This window comes from Marmota flaviventris, chromosome 6 (assembly GCF_047511675.1).
Source record: "Marmota flaviventris isolate mMarFla1 chromosome 6, mMarFla1.hap1, whole genome shotgun sequence".
NCBI classification, from domain to species: domain Eukaryota; kingdom Metazoa; phylum Chordata; class Mammalia; order Rodentia; family Sciuridae; genus Marmota; species Marmota flaviventris.
In genome coordinates this window covers 28,615,880-28,633,100 of record NC_092503.1, presented here as the reverse complement: position 1 = coordinate 28,633,100, position 17,221 = coordinate 28,615,880, and the positions used below count along the sequence as shown (strand labels likewise).

At 38.2% G+C, this 17,221-nt stretch overlaps 1 protein-coding gene across 2 annotated transcripts in view; it reads left to right on the top strand.

The window, feature by feature from the left end:
- The window catches only part of Pde7b (phosphodiesterase 7B), a 318,242-nt gene that overhangs the window by 177,421 nt on the left and 123,600 nt on the right, over nucleotides 1-17,221 (top strand). The window contains exon 1 of one of the 2 annotated variants that reach the window (XM_027938494.2): nucleotides 180-695. The exons of the other annotated variant lie outside the window; for it this stretch is intronic. Within the exon in view, the coding sequence (XP_027794295.1) occupies nucleotides 458-695 (238 nt within the window). The 5' untranslated portion in view covers nucleotides 180-457. Of the gene's footprint in view, nucleotides 1-179; nucleotides 696-17,221 lie in introns of those variants that run through there. 2 annotated transcript variants of the gene reach the window in all.

Below are 17,221 nucleotides of genomic sequence, written 5' to 3'. Positions count from 1 at the left end.
CTTTGACAAGCACCAAAAAGCAAATTGGAAACAAATCAGGAGGAAGAGGAGGGAAAGCAAATGCAGAGAACTCAATGGCTTTTCTTCCCCCCGCTGTCGTTCCAGCTGTAGCCTGGGATTAATTAAGTGCTGTGAACTCAGTGCCTGAGAGAGAAGGGAAAAGGGAAAAAAAAAATGCATTCTATCTCTCAGGAAGGAGTACAGTAACAGTTTCTCACCAGTGAGAAACCTTGGGAAGTGCCTCGCTCTCGTCGCCAGCGTTTGCGCGGGGACCGGAGAGACAGGAGGCTGTGCCAGGCTGGAGGAGGCTTGTCTTTCCAAGGCTGAAGAGGATCTCACGGGGGTTCGGCTACCCCTGCAGAGGAAGAATTTCCCTTCTGCTAGCAGCAGCGGCGGCGGCAGCGGCGGCGACGGTGGCGGCGGCAGCCCTACCGCCTCTTGTGGGGCACAGGGCAGAATGCCTGTACTAGAGCGGTATTTCCACTCGGCAGAGCTAGGCAGGAGGTGGACAGCCCCAGAAGGTGTGCTGCCCTCCTCCCTGGGCAGCCGGCCGGGGTGCCAGCAGGGGCCGCTGCCCTGGGACTTGCCAGAGATGATCAGGATGGTCAAGCTGGTTTGGAAATCCAAAAGTGAACTGCAGGCAACCAAACAGAGAGGCATTCTGGAAAACGAAGATGCTCTCCACAGCTTTCCAGGTAAATTGACTGTGGGGTGCAACAAGGTGGCAGGGCCACATCTGATTACTCGAAGAGCCCAAGTCATAAAAGTGGGAAAAGGAAGAAAGAGAAACTGTACAGTTTAGGGTCCAAGGGCTGGGACTTACAAATGTTGGCTCTGTTGTAGAAAAGCATCTAAAAATTTAAGAGTGATAAGGTAGGAGGTGCATTGGGGTGGAAATAAGAAACCTGGGATTTGGGCTTAGCCTGCTTCAAGGCTTGCCCTGTGGGCTTAAACAAGCTGAGTTTCCAGAGTTTCAGACCTCCAGAGGAGAGGGTGGAAACTGGATGCTTTTTAAGGTCCATCCTGCCTCCAACATTTCTTGTTGACATATTAGAGCTACCTTCAAAAACAAATATATATATATATATATATATATATATATATATATATATATATTCTCTTTGAGTTGCTTTTTGTAATTCTGCATATAAAGTAAAATGTATCTTCCAATTGTTAACTATACAACTATAGAATGTATGATATTCCCAGGACTGCCTTTGGCCTACACCCTTTCTATGTCCTGGGCAAGTTGGTAAACTCTCGTGCCTCAGTTTCCTCTTTGACAAGCAGCAATAATACAAACAACCCTAAACTGATAAAAGGAAAAATCAACTCACCCACAAATGTGGAAATGATGATTCATAGAGGATTTGTCATATCATAAGAATGTGCTGTATTTGGGACTGTCATAGAGAATTTGCTGTTTCTAACAGTGAGCACAAGGACACAAAGATGCCTAGGATCCCCCTGAAGGACCCCAATGGGCTCCATAAACTACACATGCTATAAGTGATTCCAGGGTGATCTCTCCCTTTGTGGAATATGTTGGTAAATATTTGTAAAGTAGTGGCTTCACTTGAGAAGAAAGAATATGAGTGTGTGTTTATGTATTTGGAGTTCTGGCTGGCCCTATGCAGTGGAATCCTGACATGCCATTGGCGGTGAGAGATGGGGTGGACAGAAAAGATACACCAAAAATTACCTCTCTCTTTCTCATGGAAAGAGACTAGGAAATTAAAACTCTCCTGGTTTTGTTTTTAATAACTTATGACAGAAACTTTTTTTTTGGTTAAGTTGCCTAATAATCTATAAAGAATATTATAAAAAAAGTAATGGTCTGAGCAAAGAAAGGAATTTTTTAAAAACAAACCAATGTTGGTCTCTAGTAAACAATGAGTATTTAAGTACTTAGAAAAGAGAAGGAAACCAATCATCCTGAGGTTTATGTGGCATTCAAGAGATGGAGCACTGGGAAGTGGGTCTTGGTCAGAAGAAATGAGGTAATGCGGAAGCCATCCCATATTTCTTGTGTATAGGGCAAGCAAAGTGGAAAAAGCCACCTGGACAGAAAATTCAACTATGACACTTCAACTGTTACTCTCCTCGGTTTGTTTTATTAAATTAAATGATTAAAATTCATATTTGAAATGGCACCCTCTGGTAAAACTGCCGAATTCAACAGATGTTAGCGTGTCAGTGGGGATGGAGGTATGTTATTTTTCTATCTTGTGTTAGTAGGTGTCTGACTCCTGAAGACGCACTACTACAGAGAGAAAACAGAGCTAGTTTAACTTCTCATGGCTTAAATGGGTTTTCTAGCCTTTTGATAGGACAGGTAGTTGAGTCTTAATGGAAATGCATCCGTGGCCATTTGGAAAGATCGCGGCACCCCAGGCTGCAGTCCTGGTCACCCTGCCTGGAAGGAGCAGGCTCTAGCTCAGTACCTCCCTAAAGGATGCTGGTCCCCCTCCCTTCTTCTTCCCTTGCCTTCTCATTCTCAGAGAGAGAAGGGCTCACAATTTCTGGTGTCTGCAAAAAATCTTTATCATCCACCTATGAACAGAGGGCCTTAGGATGAGCCCCAGAGGTGAGCTGCTTTGCTTTCAGAATTATCTCTTGCTTCCTCTTCCTCATTCACCTGGTTCCCAAAGCCCTTTCCTTGCCCAGCATCAGGTGCTGTTCAACTTCGCCATTTTCACCACTAGGGAGTGGCAGCAGGGACCCTCAGGAACACAAAATCTGCCATTTCTCCATTTTTAGAAATGATGGCTTAAGCAGTTTACCCCTGTGTGTACAGATTTATGGTAGAAATGATTCCCCCACACACACACACATCAGTTCTCACCCTTGCCTCAGTGCCCTCAAACAATTTATACTGTTACAGTATCATTAAGCAACTCACTGTGCATCAAGTGGCACCCTACCTCTAAGTCCTGTGCTTGAAATGTCTTCTTTGGATCAACTGACTGAAAATGTTGTATTCAGACTACCAAATCCAGTTCAAGCATCCGGTCCCACCTTCTCCAATAGCTGTGTGTTCCCTCCTCTTGGCTATCTTTACCAGTAGGTACTTAATACATTGCATGTGTGGCAACAACATTTTTGCTACACTAGTAACTGAAAACAGGAAAACTAAATATTATAAACTCTGTGTATATTTTGATTGCTTGTGGTATCAGATGAATTGGTTTAAATGTTTAAAAACCATGAAATTGCAGAAATTCTGAATAGAACTAATAGTCACTTTAGAGGACTCTAGAGATGGTGTTACCAGTCTAATGTAACCTTAAAAGTTCCAGTTTTTCTCTTCCTTCATGAAGGGCATCATTATTTTTACTCTTATTTTTTAGATGACACTGGAACTTTGTTCTTTACGAATGAAATAGAAAAATGTTTTGAGGTTTTATTTTAAATGGAGAGGGCAAAAAGAATTCATGGGAAAATAAGGATATAAATAAGTATCTGTGAGAGATTTTTAAGATGAAATACACTGAATTGGATGGAGGCACAGGAGTCTCTAGTGCTCTGATGAGAGCAAGGTGACATGTGGACATCTCCCACCATCTTCAGATCAGCATGCACTAGAGACACTTCAGTGGCTGTTCCAAACCATAGGCTGGAGAAGAGAATGGGAGACAGCAAGGAAGAAGGACTAGCCACTTTCACATGTTGGGGCTTATGGCATCTTTGGCCAAGGCAGGCACTGGCCAAAGCACTGTTAACCCTAGAAAGGGACTCTGGAGGGGATGGGTATGTTTGAGGTCAGAATGTCAACTCAGTTTATTGAATTGTACCATATTATTTAATTATTCACATCTTTTCCCCCTTTTCTCAGGGTCATCTGATTAACTAGTTAGCCCCTATATTTTTAGAACTGAGGTAAATAGCTCAGAGACTAAGCAATTTGACCAAGCTGACACATTTCAACTGTGTCAGAACCAGATCAGGACCTCAGTTGCCCAACTCTGGTCTCCAAAACTCACATGATTGGGGCATGTGGTAGGTAATTTAAATTTATACTTAAGACTTAAGACATAGCTTTATTGATTATATGTTGATGGAGCAAGCATGAGAATTCATGATGCAAACCTCAGTCAAACCAGAAAAATAATAGTAGCAGACAAAAGAATTTAAAGAATTGTACCTCCTTTGCATTTTTCTACTTATCTTGTGAATTTTAGTGTTAGAAAGAAGCTTCAAGTGCTGGGAAGACCCAGGGGAAAATCCTCATCTACTATTAACAGAAATTAAGCTTCTAGCACAGGGGTTAAAGCCTGCTCTGAGGTAGGGAGCAGGGAGAGAAGAGGATGAGAAACAACAGGTGGTTTCTCAGATGCTGTGAACACAAATATTATTCTAATTATGATTCTAGCCAGCTAGCAGCTTAAGACTAGACATCTCCTAGCAGGACTTGTTCTTAGTTGAATAAATAATTTGATTTTAAAATTCAATCCAAATAACTGCAAACTCTGCAGCTATGGAACTTACCTTTCATTTTGGCATCTCTGGTCTAAATTTTAAATTATATTTTACTTATTTATTAGGCTTGTTCCCATTTCAATAAAGCCTTTGGTTCCAGAAAAAAATATAGAAAACACAACTGTCTCTCTCAAAAAAAAGAAAAGAAAAAGAAAAAAATTGTAGCCCATTTCTCAATAGCCATTGAAACTCACATTTCATAGAGAATACAAATATCAGAAATTTGCTTTATATCCAGCTCTAAATATCAAACATCAGACAAGAAAATTCTTCAAAAGAATTTTGGTTCCTAAACTCCCCAATTCATATTAGCATTTAATGTATAATTTTAAACTTTTCAATAATCAGACATGATATGAATTTAATATGTTAAAGACTAAACACTCTGATCATTATAATTCAAGGAACATTTATTAGTTGCTTCATGTATACCAGGAATTGTGCTAGACAACATAACTCAGAGATGAATCAACAGACTCAGAGAACAATTATGAATTTATGAATCAGAGTTCAGTCTACAGAGTCAGTGTGAAAACAAGCACTTATTAGTTTAAGCCTCTCTGTCCACTCAAAATATTGACTGTAAAACTAGTAAAATTCAAGAACACTTGTAAAACTTCATATATACTTTCAAATACTCATCAGTGCCTAATGATCTCATTCAAAGCAAAACAAATTGCTTTAAAAATCAATTTGTCTCAACAGCAAATAACCTGACATGAATTCATAAGGTTTTGCTAAAACTAACTGCTTGTATGTAGCTATACTGGATAATAATCATTGGCCATTTAATCCATCCTTAAAATGGGAATGCAAAATTAATTCAAAACTGGAAAACATCCTTTCACTGCGAACTGAACCTTTTCTTGCACTTTGATTTGTTTTTGTGCATGACAGAAACCCAAGTTCAAAGTGATTTTCTCCAGCTTCCCAGTTCTGATTGGTTCTAAGTCCATAAGAAAGGCTCAATGTACCAGATTTTAGTTAAAGTGTTGAGATTTAAAGGTTTTTAAACCCTGCATCTCCATTACTGAATTGTGTGACCTTGGACAAGTTACTTCACCTCTCAGAGCCTTAGTTTCTCTCCCATAAAAAGGGAATAACTGTAATAGCATCTTCACATTAGGTTGTAATGAGAATTAAATGAGATAATGCCCCCCCCCAAAAAAAAAGTGCCTAGAAAGAGCCCAAGCCCTGCTACATTCTCAGTAATGGTAAGCATAACACACAATTATGGGCTTTATGTGTTATTTTTTCATCAACTTCTCTCTCACCTTTACCCTCTTATCTATTCAGTTACGTGGCCCTTGTTCAAACCTCATGTCATTTTGTCTATAATTCTGCAGTAGCTGCCAATGGCAGAATTTTCTCTAGCCCTCTTCTTTCTGCTCTGGGATTTAGCATAACAATGTTAAAAAAGAAAAGGCAGAGTTTTCTCACCCCTCTCCAAATTCTTCAATGATTTTCCAGCTGCAGAAAAAAAAAAAAAATCGACAGTCCTTCCTCGTGCATTCAAAGGAGGAAGGAGCTCACTTTACTTGTCAATGTTGCCCTCTGAGCACTTATATTCTACCCAGACAAGACAAGCATCTTGCAGCTTCCTTTTTGCATTCTACTTTTTGTTCCCAATGTTTAATATGACTTCCCTCCAGGTACCCAATTTCTCCCATTCCCACACTCACATGCAAGGCTTTTCATGAAGCCTTCTCAAGATGACTGAAGAAAAATACAACTAGCCTTCAGTACCCAGGGCTTCTGCGTTCATGGACTCAGTCAATTATGGATCAAATAATAATAATAATATAAAAATGCATTTGTACTTAATCTATACAGACATCTTTCTTGTCATTATTTCCTAAACATCAACTATTTACATAACACTCACACTGCACCAGATATTATAAGCAATCTGGATGATGTGAATAGGTTATGTACAAATACAGCACCACTTTATATAAAGGACTTGAGCATCCCTGGATTTGGTATCTGCATAAGGCTCTGGAGCTAATCCCCTGGGGATAATCAGAATGACTGTCTTCCTCTTCTGAAATCTCATAGAACTTCTTTTGTATTTATTTCACAGGCAAATCACTTTATTTTGTTACAAGTAGTGTACATTTGCTTCTTCCCCTCCACCATTACCTGCTCTTTGAGAGTCTGGAGAACATTCTTTTTTGTGTGTGTGTTCACCCTAACGTCTTTCACTTGTCAGCCACTCAATACATTTTGATATGTGTGGGGGGTGGAGGGTGGTGTTAGAAAATTATCAGAAGGAATAAAATCGTTTACAAGTTGCCATTAAGTGCCTGAATGAACATTTTTTTCCTAGAGACAGATTATTCAAGATGCATAAATCCTAGGTTTTTTTTTTCTTTTAATGGAATCATTTTTAAACTTGTATTCTAGCAGAAGATCAGGATTAGTCATGATGGCTTTTAAAATGTAAGAATACACAAGAGTGAATTTCAGAACTCAAAACTAATATGAGACAGTTCTCTCTACATAAAGAAGTTGTAATTTACTGATAATTACAAAATTTTAGAGCAAATGCTTACAAACTTTGAATTCATTTATATACTTTAAAAATAATTACTCTGCTCATGCATCTTGGACTGCTTTATATAAACTGAACCAAAGTTTCTAAAGTTGCTTCTTTTACAGACAACAGCCTGTGTACTCTCTAACATAATTTCAAAAATAGAGTGCAGAAGAGATGTGTTTACTTGGCCCTACAAATGAGCTTTTGAGGCGATGAAGCTAAGGGGAAGATGTTATTTCCACATCTTCTGCTCTTTGCCTGAAAGCTGCTTCTTTTTTCTTTTCTTTCTTTTTTTATTTTTTCCAATAAGGCTGGTTTAACTGGATAATGAAGCACTGATTTTATAAAACTCAGAGAAGCAACTGGAAATGTGTGCTCTTTTCTACCATCTGATTTTTTTCTCTCTTTGATTGTCAATGAATGCATAGTAGGTACATCTCACCATATCAAAAACTTAAGCAAAGCTCACAGTACTTGTATCATGTCTACATGAATTTTATCCTTCCTCTTTTCCTTTTATCTCTCTCTACTTTTCCATGAATTTCTCTTTGGAATTGATATCAATGTCTAAAATGCTAAGAGAAGTTTTATCTTTTGTCTTAAATTTCCTCAAATTACAAAATTAATCAGAGACCCTTAAGAACTTAAAAAACCCACATGGAATATATGTTATAGATTATAAACCAAGCCCCTGTCCTGAGCATTTGGTCACTTTATCAGCTCTTGCACAAGTGCTAAGGGAGTACTTGAGCTAGCAAATCACATCCTTATCATTAACGACAAGATAAAATTTAAAAGTTAGCCTTGTATACAATTAGGAGGCGTGATTGACAAAGCAGCATTGACTTGTGGATGGCCTTGAGTCCAAGGGGCCAAGCTCACTGAAGAAAAATAAAATCCTGGAGAATAGAAGAACAAATTTCAAGAGAAACTGAGTAGCAGTTTCATGTACTTGGTAATAGAAACTAAAAAGTACTAGATCCAGAAAACTGTAAAATAAAAATCAAGATGAGAGTTGCAGAGCACATGAATGTAAATATTTAGTCAAGTTATTGAAAGGAAAATTGAATAGCCAAGGGTAGTGAGAAACACAGAAATGGAATGATCAGAACTTTCACAGTTGAATCCTCGTGTGTTCCTTAACCTGTGGAGTTAAAGCTAATGTGTGAGATTCTCTTTTGTGCTTCCCTCTCCAGATACTTTGGGATGGCACCCAATTATCTCAAATAAATCACGTACATAAATAACAGGCACTCCAGAAAACCTAAAGATGTATATATCTAGAAGGTCTCATTCAAGGAGGTAGATAGAATTTGTTGAAGGTGATTCAGATACAGATATCTCAACAGGCAAAAACTAGGAACAATCTAAATAGCATCACTTACATGGACATATGCATATGGAAAACAAAAATGTGGTCTGTCAATATGGTGAAACACTATTCAACAATAAAAAGAAACTAACTACTGGCTTATGATACATTATGAACGAATCTTAAAAACATTACCGGAAGTGAAAGAAGCCATACCCAAGAGACCATATATCCTATGGTTCCATCTGTATGAAATGTCCAGAAAAGGCAAATTTATAGAGACAGAAAGTAAATTAGTGCTTGCCAGGAGTTGGGGGTAGGAATGGAATTAATTGCAAATGAACTTAAGGGATCTTGTCAGAGAAGTGGAAATATCCTAAAACTGACTTAAGGTGATGGCCGTACTACCCAGCAAAGTTATTAAAAATCATTGAATTGTACTCTTGAAACTGGAGAATTTATGATACATAAAATACACCTCAATAAAAATTGGTTTTTTGAAAAAAAAAAAAAAAAGAAGAAAGAGAAGAGAAAAAAATAGGTGGAAAACCCAGAAAAGAGTGCCTGGGGGCAGGAAGTGAAATGAGGAGGAAACAGCTGCTGTTTAAAATATTTGTATGAGAGGGAAAGACGGAAACATTTCTATGTAGGTATAGGAATATGCAACAGTGCATCTCATCATTACACCTACAAGACACTAATTTAACAAAAAAAAGCTATAAGTAAATAGCAGAAAGACAGTAGCATAGAGGAAAGAAAAGGAGGTGGGAAGGAGGGGAAGGGAAGTACTGGGGACTGAATTAGAACTAATTATTTTCCAAGATTTTATAATTATGTCAGAATGAATTCTATTGTTGTGTGTAACTAAAAAGAAACAATAATAAACAGAAGTACAAATAAAAATAAATAAATAAGTAAATAAAATAAAATATTTGTAAAAGAGATTTCAAATTTCCATACTCAATTGTGTCATAAAATACAGTCTATGTCTCTTCTCCAACCAATCAAATTTTGCTCTTGAACCCATCCAAACAGAGAATAAGAAGGTTTAAATTTTTTAATTAATGACATGGTGGTTAGTCTTTTCTGGATTAAATTCCTTCTTTCCCTTCCCCTTGTTCCCCCCAAGATGGCAACTGGGTGAATGTGTGCCTTAGTCCCCATATACCTATCTGAATGCTTCTGCCCTACACGTGCAAGGTGCCAACCAGAGAGGCAGAACCACAGGTATGTTCTACTATTGGCTCTGCCTTTGACTCCCCTTCCCCAACTCCCCAGAGCATCAGGAGTGGCCTCTGCACCTCTCCTGTTTAAACATGTCTTCCCCGCACCCTCGAAGTTTTCCTCCCAGGAGAAGGAAATCTCTGTGTGGAACCAAATCCACAGGCCTCCCTCCCAGTATGGTAAAGAAATCTTTAGTGTATTAAGTAATTAAAGAATGAAGACAATCCATTTATCTTTCCATAAAGAGCAGTTCTCAAGATTATTGTTCTGCTATAAACTCACACACAAAACAAACCAGAATTCGGTTACTCTGAAGGTCAAATGATGATTGTCAGCTCCCTCTTTCTCTTCTCCTTCTTGCTACAGCATTCTTGATCAGCCTCAGGAGATACCTCTGGTGGGACAGAACAGGAATATATGTCCAGGAGAGTGAAAAATAAATAAATAAATAAATAAAAGAAACAGCACATGGATACACAGATATCGCTCAACAAACTTTGTCCGCATTACCCTGTGGTTGCACTACTATGTGCTTAACCCTATGCCTGAGGGTTGCACCTTCACTGGGACTTGCTTGCGCTCTATTATTATGCATATGCTGAACTCAATTGTTCTGACTTCTCTGTTCCCTCCTTCACTTTCTCTCTTAAAAATATACATGTACATTTCAGCAAAGTCTCAGGACTTTGACACTGGAAAGTTCAACTGAATGAGTGTAATACAGGAAACAGGATGTGTACCAATATATACCTTTCTGGTTGGTTTCTGAGGTTTTCTATCTGCAACTAATTGTAATTGTGGTCATAATTATACAGTGCATTGTACTCTGGTCAGGTCTCATGCATTTTCACTGCTTGAATGAGCTAACTGGAAATTTCTGAGAATTCTACTCCTTCTTTCTCTGGTCCCTGGCCCCTAGGGATGGAAAGTGCTGGAGGAACTGAGGGTGAACTCCAGTCAGGCTTCCAGCATTGCAGCGGGATCATTATGTTCGTCTAGCATTGTAACAGAAATCACTACTGCCTCTTCCAAGAGGGTCTATTAGGGGAATCTGCTGCCTCTTCCCCCTCCTGTCTCTATAACCCACTGGAAATTTAGATACATCCATCTCCTTTGAATTCTGAGCTTTCCACTGCTTTTCGTTAATAAGCTTCTAATTCTGTAGTAAAAGAAAAGGAACTATTTCCTTGTCAATTAAATTAGTATATAACATCAAGAAATTATGGATTCACCAGATTTGTAAAATCTAAAGCAAATTCTTCCTACCCTGTTTAGGATGAAAATACCCTATTGCTTGATTTGGTAATAAGTGCATTGTAAAATGTGAATAGACAAAATTGGACTAAAACAAATTTTGCTTTGAAAATGTCTCAAATCCTGCAAAAATAATTAGGAACATTCTAGGAGGTCATAGATTTGAAAATAGTGTTTTAATATTACATGCAAATATTTAGTTTCTTGTATTCCACAATGAGTGTCAATCACATTGGGATTTATTCCAAAATGAGAAGAAATTGAAATCTGTATTACTGATTATTTATTGAAGATATTCAGGAAATGGAACTCAAATTCAAAGTTTTTGGTTTCTTTCCAAATTATTCAATTGAATAATTACCTCTTGTGTGTCTATCCAGCATATTGAATTATAATCCTGGGCAGAAGAAGGAAAAAAGGTAGGTGTGGTTAGTTAGAAGAGACAGATACATAAGCAACTCCATGATATCAATGGCATGTGTCTTACAATATGGTAGAAATAACACTCCCAAAGAATATGAAGAAGGACCAAGAAAATTCATTCTACTTAATTTGTTTAGTAACTATCATGTACCAAGCACCATCTTTGGTTCCTTTGACAATAAAAATTCATAACTCAAAAACATTTAAGTGGATGGTGAGTGGATAGATGGATGATAGATAGATAGATATGATTTATGATATACTAGAGGTACATACTCATGAAGGAATGACTAATTCTATCTTTATGGTGGATATTAAAGGATCAGAAAGAAGGTCATTTTTTGAGATATCACTCAAGTTGAATAACATTTCTGCAAATTAAGAAGGGATGAAAGATATTAAAAGATGTATAAACAATCAGACTAAATCCAAGAAATTGTGGGGAATAGCAAATTGAGGCATATGGAGTATATCAGGCAAAAACTACAGATGAGATAAGCAAAGAATGCTGGAAACCAGGTAGTTAAGGACTCATCTGCCTTTCTAAAGAGTACATTCTCTAAGCAATGAGAAAATGTCAGGTAAATTAAATGGAAAATGACAAAATAAATATTCACATATCAGAAAACCCATTCTAGCTGGATGCAGTGGCACACACCTGTAATCCCAGCAGCTGATGGGAGCTGAAGCAGGAGGATTGCAAGTTCAAAGCCAGCCTCAGCAATTTAGTAAAGCTAAGCCACTTAGTGAGACCCTGTCTCAAAATAAAAAAAATGAAAGGGCTGGAGATGTGGCTCAGTTATTTAGTACCTCTGGGTTCAATCCCTTGTACTGAAAAAAGAAAGAAAGATCATTCTAGCACAGAGGCTGGTAAAAAGGTGGACTTAGAGTAAAGATAGTGATGAATATATAACCTGAAGGTTGGCATTCAGTGGCTACATTTAGTAGAGGTTGAGAATTTTATGATGAAAAGAACTTTTCCTTCAATTCAGAAAACAACAAGGAATGCTGTGTAAATCATCAAGCCAAAGCCTTCCACCGCTTGATGTACTGTCCTGAATGATTTCTATTCTTATTTCTCCCATCCAGAGCTGCCATTTAAAGAATGTTCATCTTCAAATTCGAGACTAAATAAAATTAATTCATGTCTCATAATCTGAGAACAGGTTTGAGTCTTTGCCAAGTCATGTTTCTTTCTGTTTTGAGGTTGACATTTTTATTAAAGCAAGCAATTCTTTCAAGGTTAGGTGCCACAGAATGGATGAGAAAATGTATGATAAGAACCCAGTTTTAAATGTAGCTTATAATGTGGTAAGTTAGCTAAAACTATGGACTTGTAAGCAAACCAAGTGTAATAGGTAGTTCATGAGGATTAACTGACCCTTTCTAGGGTGGCCCAGGAAGGCTTGGTTTTGAACTGATCATTACAGCTGGGTCTTTAAGATGATGAAGATCTCAACAAAATGTGAGAAAGTGATCTTCTTGGGGAATGAATTAGCATGAACATAGATGCAAAGACAGAGGAGCACAAGAAACGAAACGATTGAGAATGGAAATGAGTCACTTAGCTTGGTACAGCATTTTAAGCAAAGAACAGAGGGGAAATAGAGTGCAAGACCTTAGAGATACCAGATTGCATATGGACAAGACTTCTTAACTCTAGTAAAACTATTGGAAATAATTAAATGGAAAGTAGAAATATCTTTGCTTTTTCCAATGGAAATGGGCCTTTGAGACCATCTAGTTTTACCGCTGCATTTCTTTCAAATGAGAAAATTGAGACTCCACAGAGGTCATACGACATACTCAGGGTTGAAAAGCTGGTAACTGAACACACAAGGGTCAACGTGAGGTCCCTAATCCTCCCTGCCTATTGTGGTCAAACCCTGAAATCCTTCAACTGCGAAAAGGCTTCATTACATGATCATCTCTCTAAGTCTAATTTTTGGCCCTTTTCACATCCAAATACTTAACATCTCTGATTGGTTTACATAAGTATGTGGTGTCCATCCCTACAGGAACAGGAATTACGTGTGTACAAATTGAGCATCTCTAATCTGAAAAGGCAAAATTCAAAATGTTCCCAAATCTAAAACTTTTGAGCACTAACATGAGGCCACATGTAGAAAATTCTTCACCTGACCTCACATGTGACAGATACAGTCAAAACTCACACATACTAAAAATATTGTATGAAATTACTTTCAGGCTATCTGTATAAGGTGTAGATTAAAATAAATGAATTTCATGTTTAGACTTGGGTCCCATCTGCACAATCTCTCATTATGTAGCAAATTTTTCAAAATCTGAAATCTGAAAAACTTTTGATCCCAACCAAGCATTTCAGATAGGAGATACTCAACCTATATAATATATATGTGTGATATATGTGTGATGTGTGTGTGTGTGTGTTTATAAGCTCTCCTTTTTTCTTGTTTTCAGGATTAGATTATAAGTTGTCTGGGCAAGTTCTACTCTCTCTTTGTGAATCTTTCCATCTAGATCGTTTGCATTGTACACAAAGTAGTCATTTACCAGAACAGAATGCCAGATGTGAGAATTTAACCAAGACTGTAAGGTTAAAGGAAGTTATATATGAGTGAAAGAGATAGAGAAGGTGCTGGTTCCTTAAATGAAATGTCACTGTGACCCTTTCAATAGCTCTGCTTCTTTCTATGTAGTTGCCTAGAGGTGGAGTTTCAGGAGGGTGGATCAGGCCAGACAGTGGCTTTGAGAGTCTGAAGTACATTTGCTCATAAACCACTGAGGATTCACCTGTCAATTTCTCTTTGCAAACATAGTGCTGATCATGTTCTTTCTGGCCTGTGCTCAGAAAGCAAGTTGAAGATCTCGCAACAGTTAGACAAGATTTTATAAGGGCAAGTCCATTCCCAACCACTTTTTTTCTTTCCTGATTATGACAGGTATTTGTGGCCCCGGAAGGTGTTATGGCCCTTAATGATCATTTTTCTTCCTTTTGCTCCTGAACTCTCTCTCCCTCATACCAGAAGTTTTTTTTTTTTTTGGCTGTCTGCATCATAACATTCACAGCCTGCCTGCTTATTACCACCCAAATAAGCTGATAGAAATACAATTGAAGAGGCTTCTTCTGTTCTGAACAATAGCTCTTGTTCCATTAAAAAACAGATCCTACTCTGAACCTTTGCTGAAACTTTTTTGATGCTTTAAAAGAAATGCCAGTGGGCGAGGGGAATAGGGCTGAGCAGAGCTTTCTGATGTTGTTCTTAATTATTTTTATTTCATGCTCCTTGTACTTCTGGCTCTAGCTTAGGCAGAAACAGTGAAATGCCGTAAAATAACCCTCTTTCGAAGTATATTTGGCCTGACAGGAAACAGGAAATACCAGAAAAGATCACAAGAAAAGCTGTAATCATAAGATTTCTAGCCTAATTCTTTTGACGTCAGCAGTTTAGATAAGTCAGATAAGCAGTGGCAAGCATCCGCCAGCTCTAGAGTGCCAATCCAAATACCCGGAGTGCATCTTCAACCCTTTTGAACTCTCGCATTGTTGTTTAGCCCTGCTCTCCTCTCTTTCCCCAAGAAGCATATCCTGAAATTGTGAATTATGGTTTTAGTGTCAACATTAAGGTGTTCAAAGACATTACACAGAGCTTCTACATTAGTCCAATAGCCAATTCATCTTGCTTGGTGCATTATAAACCTTGGATGAAGCTGACTGTTTATAAGACATGGAAAAACTAAGCCTGGTTCATTTCAAAAGGAGTTTGCTTCCTTAAGTTGAGCTTTCTCAATCTCGGCAACTAATCTGCAGCTATGTAATGTCTTTGGTATAATGCTAAAAGATTACCATATTCGAAATATTTAGTAACATCTTTATTATTTTCACCTTTCCTTGGTTACTACCTACTCCGTGGCCCACCACAACAAAATATGTATGGGTGGATTAAAAATAAATGAGAGATACTCTCCCCTCTGAAAAGTTTCCTAACTTCAGAACCAGCTATTATATAATAAGCAGAGGTGTATGTATGGGCTGTTCAGAGGATGAGGTAAGAGTTTAAATCAAGATTGAAATAGATATAGCATTACATGTAAGTTTAAAATAAAAAAAAGATTTGGAATAAGAACTTATTTGTACAACATCTAGCTACTTTCAAAAAGATTTGTAAGCTCATAAGAGGCTTCCAATAAAACCTAAGAATACGAAGACATAAAATCATCCTGTCAGGGTGAGTAACAAAAGCCATCTATAAAATAGGAGGGAGGGAGAACAATGATAAGAAGGACTTGAGCAAAACTGAAATTTGAACTTCCTAGCAGACAGGGCAAAGGGCAGACTGAAATCATGACAACATTCATTGTCTCCAGGAAGATTTGCTGGGAAGAAAATGTTTTTCCTGGCTTTGGGTATGTGGAACAATTTTTTGATAAGGACTCTTTGGATGGTCATGGAGGATGTCCTTTTAAGGAATTTAAGCAGATATGTAGGTGTGCCACCTGGAGAGGGCTTCAACAGATTCTCTCACTGAAAGATAGTTCCATAGAGACCATTCAGTAAGGACCTAAAGGAGAAGTGGTTTGGGGATCAAAGACATGTGGGAAACTGTGGGGAGGGAGAATGGGAGATGTAGGCTTATGAGTCAAGTGCAGGTCTCTGCAGAGTGTTCAGCTCCTGTTCCAGTACCACCCTCTGTGATGTTCAACTCGTGTAGTTCTGCTAACCCCATGATGGGCATACCTGCCATCATAATCCTTAAAATGAAAAGGGAAAAACTCTGAAGTAAATGCTGCCTTTTAGAAGAAATATTTTTATTTTTGCTCTTGTTGCCAGACATTTGGCTCTAATTATATGCCCATTGGTAAGGTATCCTAATTAACTCAGGTGAGTCTTGACCTGGCTGTTTACCTAATACTCTTTACCTTGAGTAACAGCACTAACTCCTTTTCTTCGCCATTGACATTCCCTTGGTGTATGAACACATGCATACACTCAAAATGCAGATGTAGACACTCAAAAATATGTGCTGTGTTTGAAGTTCAGAGTAAATATATGAAAGTAGTTTTCATTTTACTTGAGCCCATTTCCTATATTTTACCTAACATTCTACTCAGTAAAAACCCTTTGAATATTTCCCAAGGATTCAGAAAAATTGGACAGAATCTATGTGTTTGGATTTACAAGTAAATAGGACACAAAGGAAACACAAAAGAGAACAAAAACAAGTGAATTTGTTTCTATTCAGTATAAAAATGATGAGCAACTGGGTGTTAGGCGTATTGAAAGCTGTGGTCCAGATATCTTTTCTGAGGCCATTTCCAAGGAAACTTATAGAGGAAAGTTACCAGTGTGGCATAGACGAGGGGAGGGGCCTAGAGGAACCATGTTAACAGCAGAAAAAAGTCAAGGTTCTCACCTTGTCTAAGTACAATGATGCTATGAGAAAAGTAAGAGCAGAAGACCAAAAGATGCGAGGAAGCATGCTTGGACAGAGTAACACTGGATTTCTAAACTCAACAATGGCATTCAGAAAGAAAAAGGAAGGCTGGAGCTAAATAGTGCTAAAGATGCACAGGGGGTGAGGGAATCCCAGTACAAGGAGGAGGAAGAATCTAAGGCACCATGAAGATTTGTGCATTTCAACATCTTAAAGCTGCCCTGCTCTTATTCCCAACAGCTCTCCAAGGTCAAGGTGGGCTCTGAACTATCAACGGCTAGTATATGTTTATGTCACTCATCTTACCCTCCATTACTAACCAAGTTGATTACCTTTTAATTGGAAACCAAGCTGGATGTCTGCAGCCAAGATGCACACAGACACCAGTGTGCTACACACTTGCCACCGTACAGTGACCTTCAAGCAGGAATTGGGCCACCATAGAGGTTGTTGGATCCTTTCTGTGGTCCTTGGGATTTGTGGTGTTTGCCATTGCCCTGCAAAGCTGAGTAAAGACATAAAGAGCTGCACTTTTCAGAAAGCCTTTATTTCTGAACTCCTTTAGAAATAAAC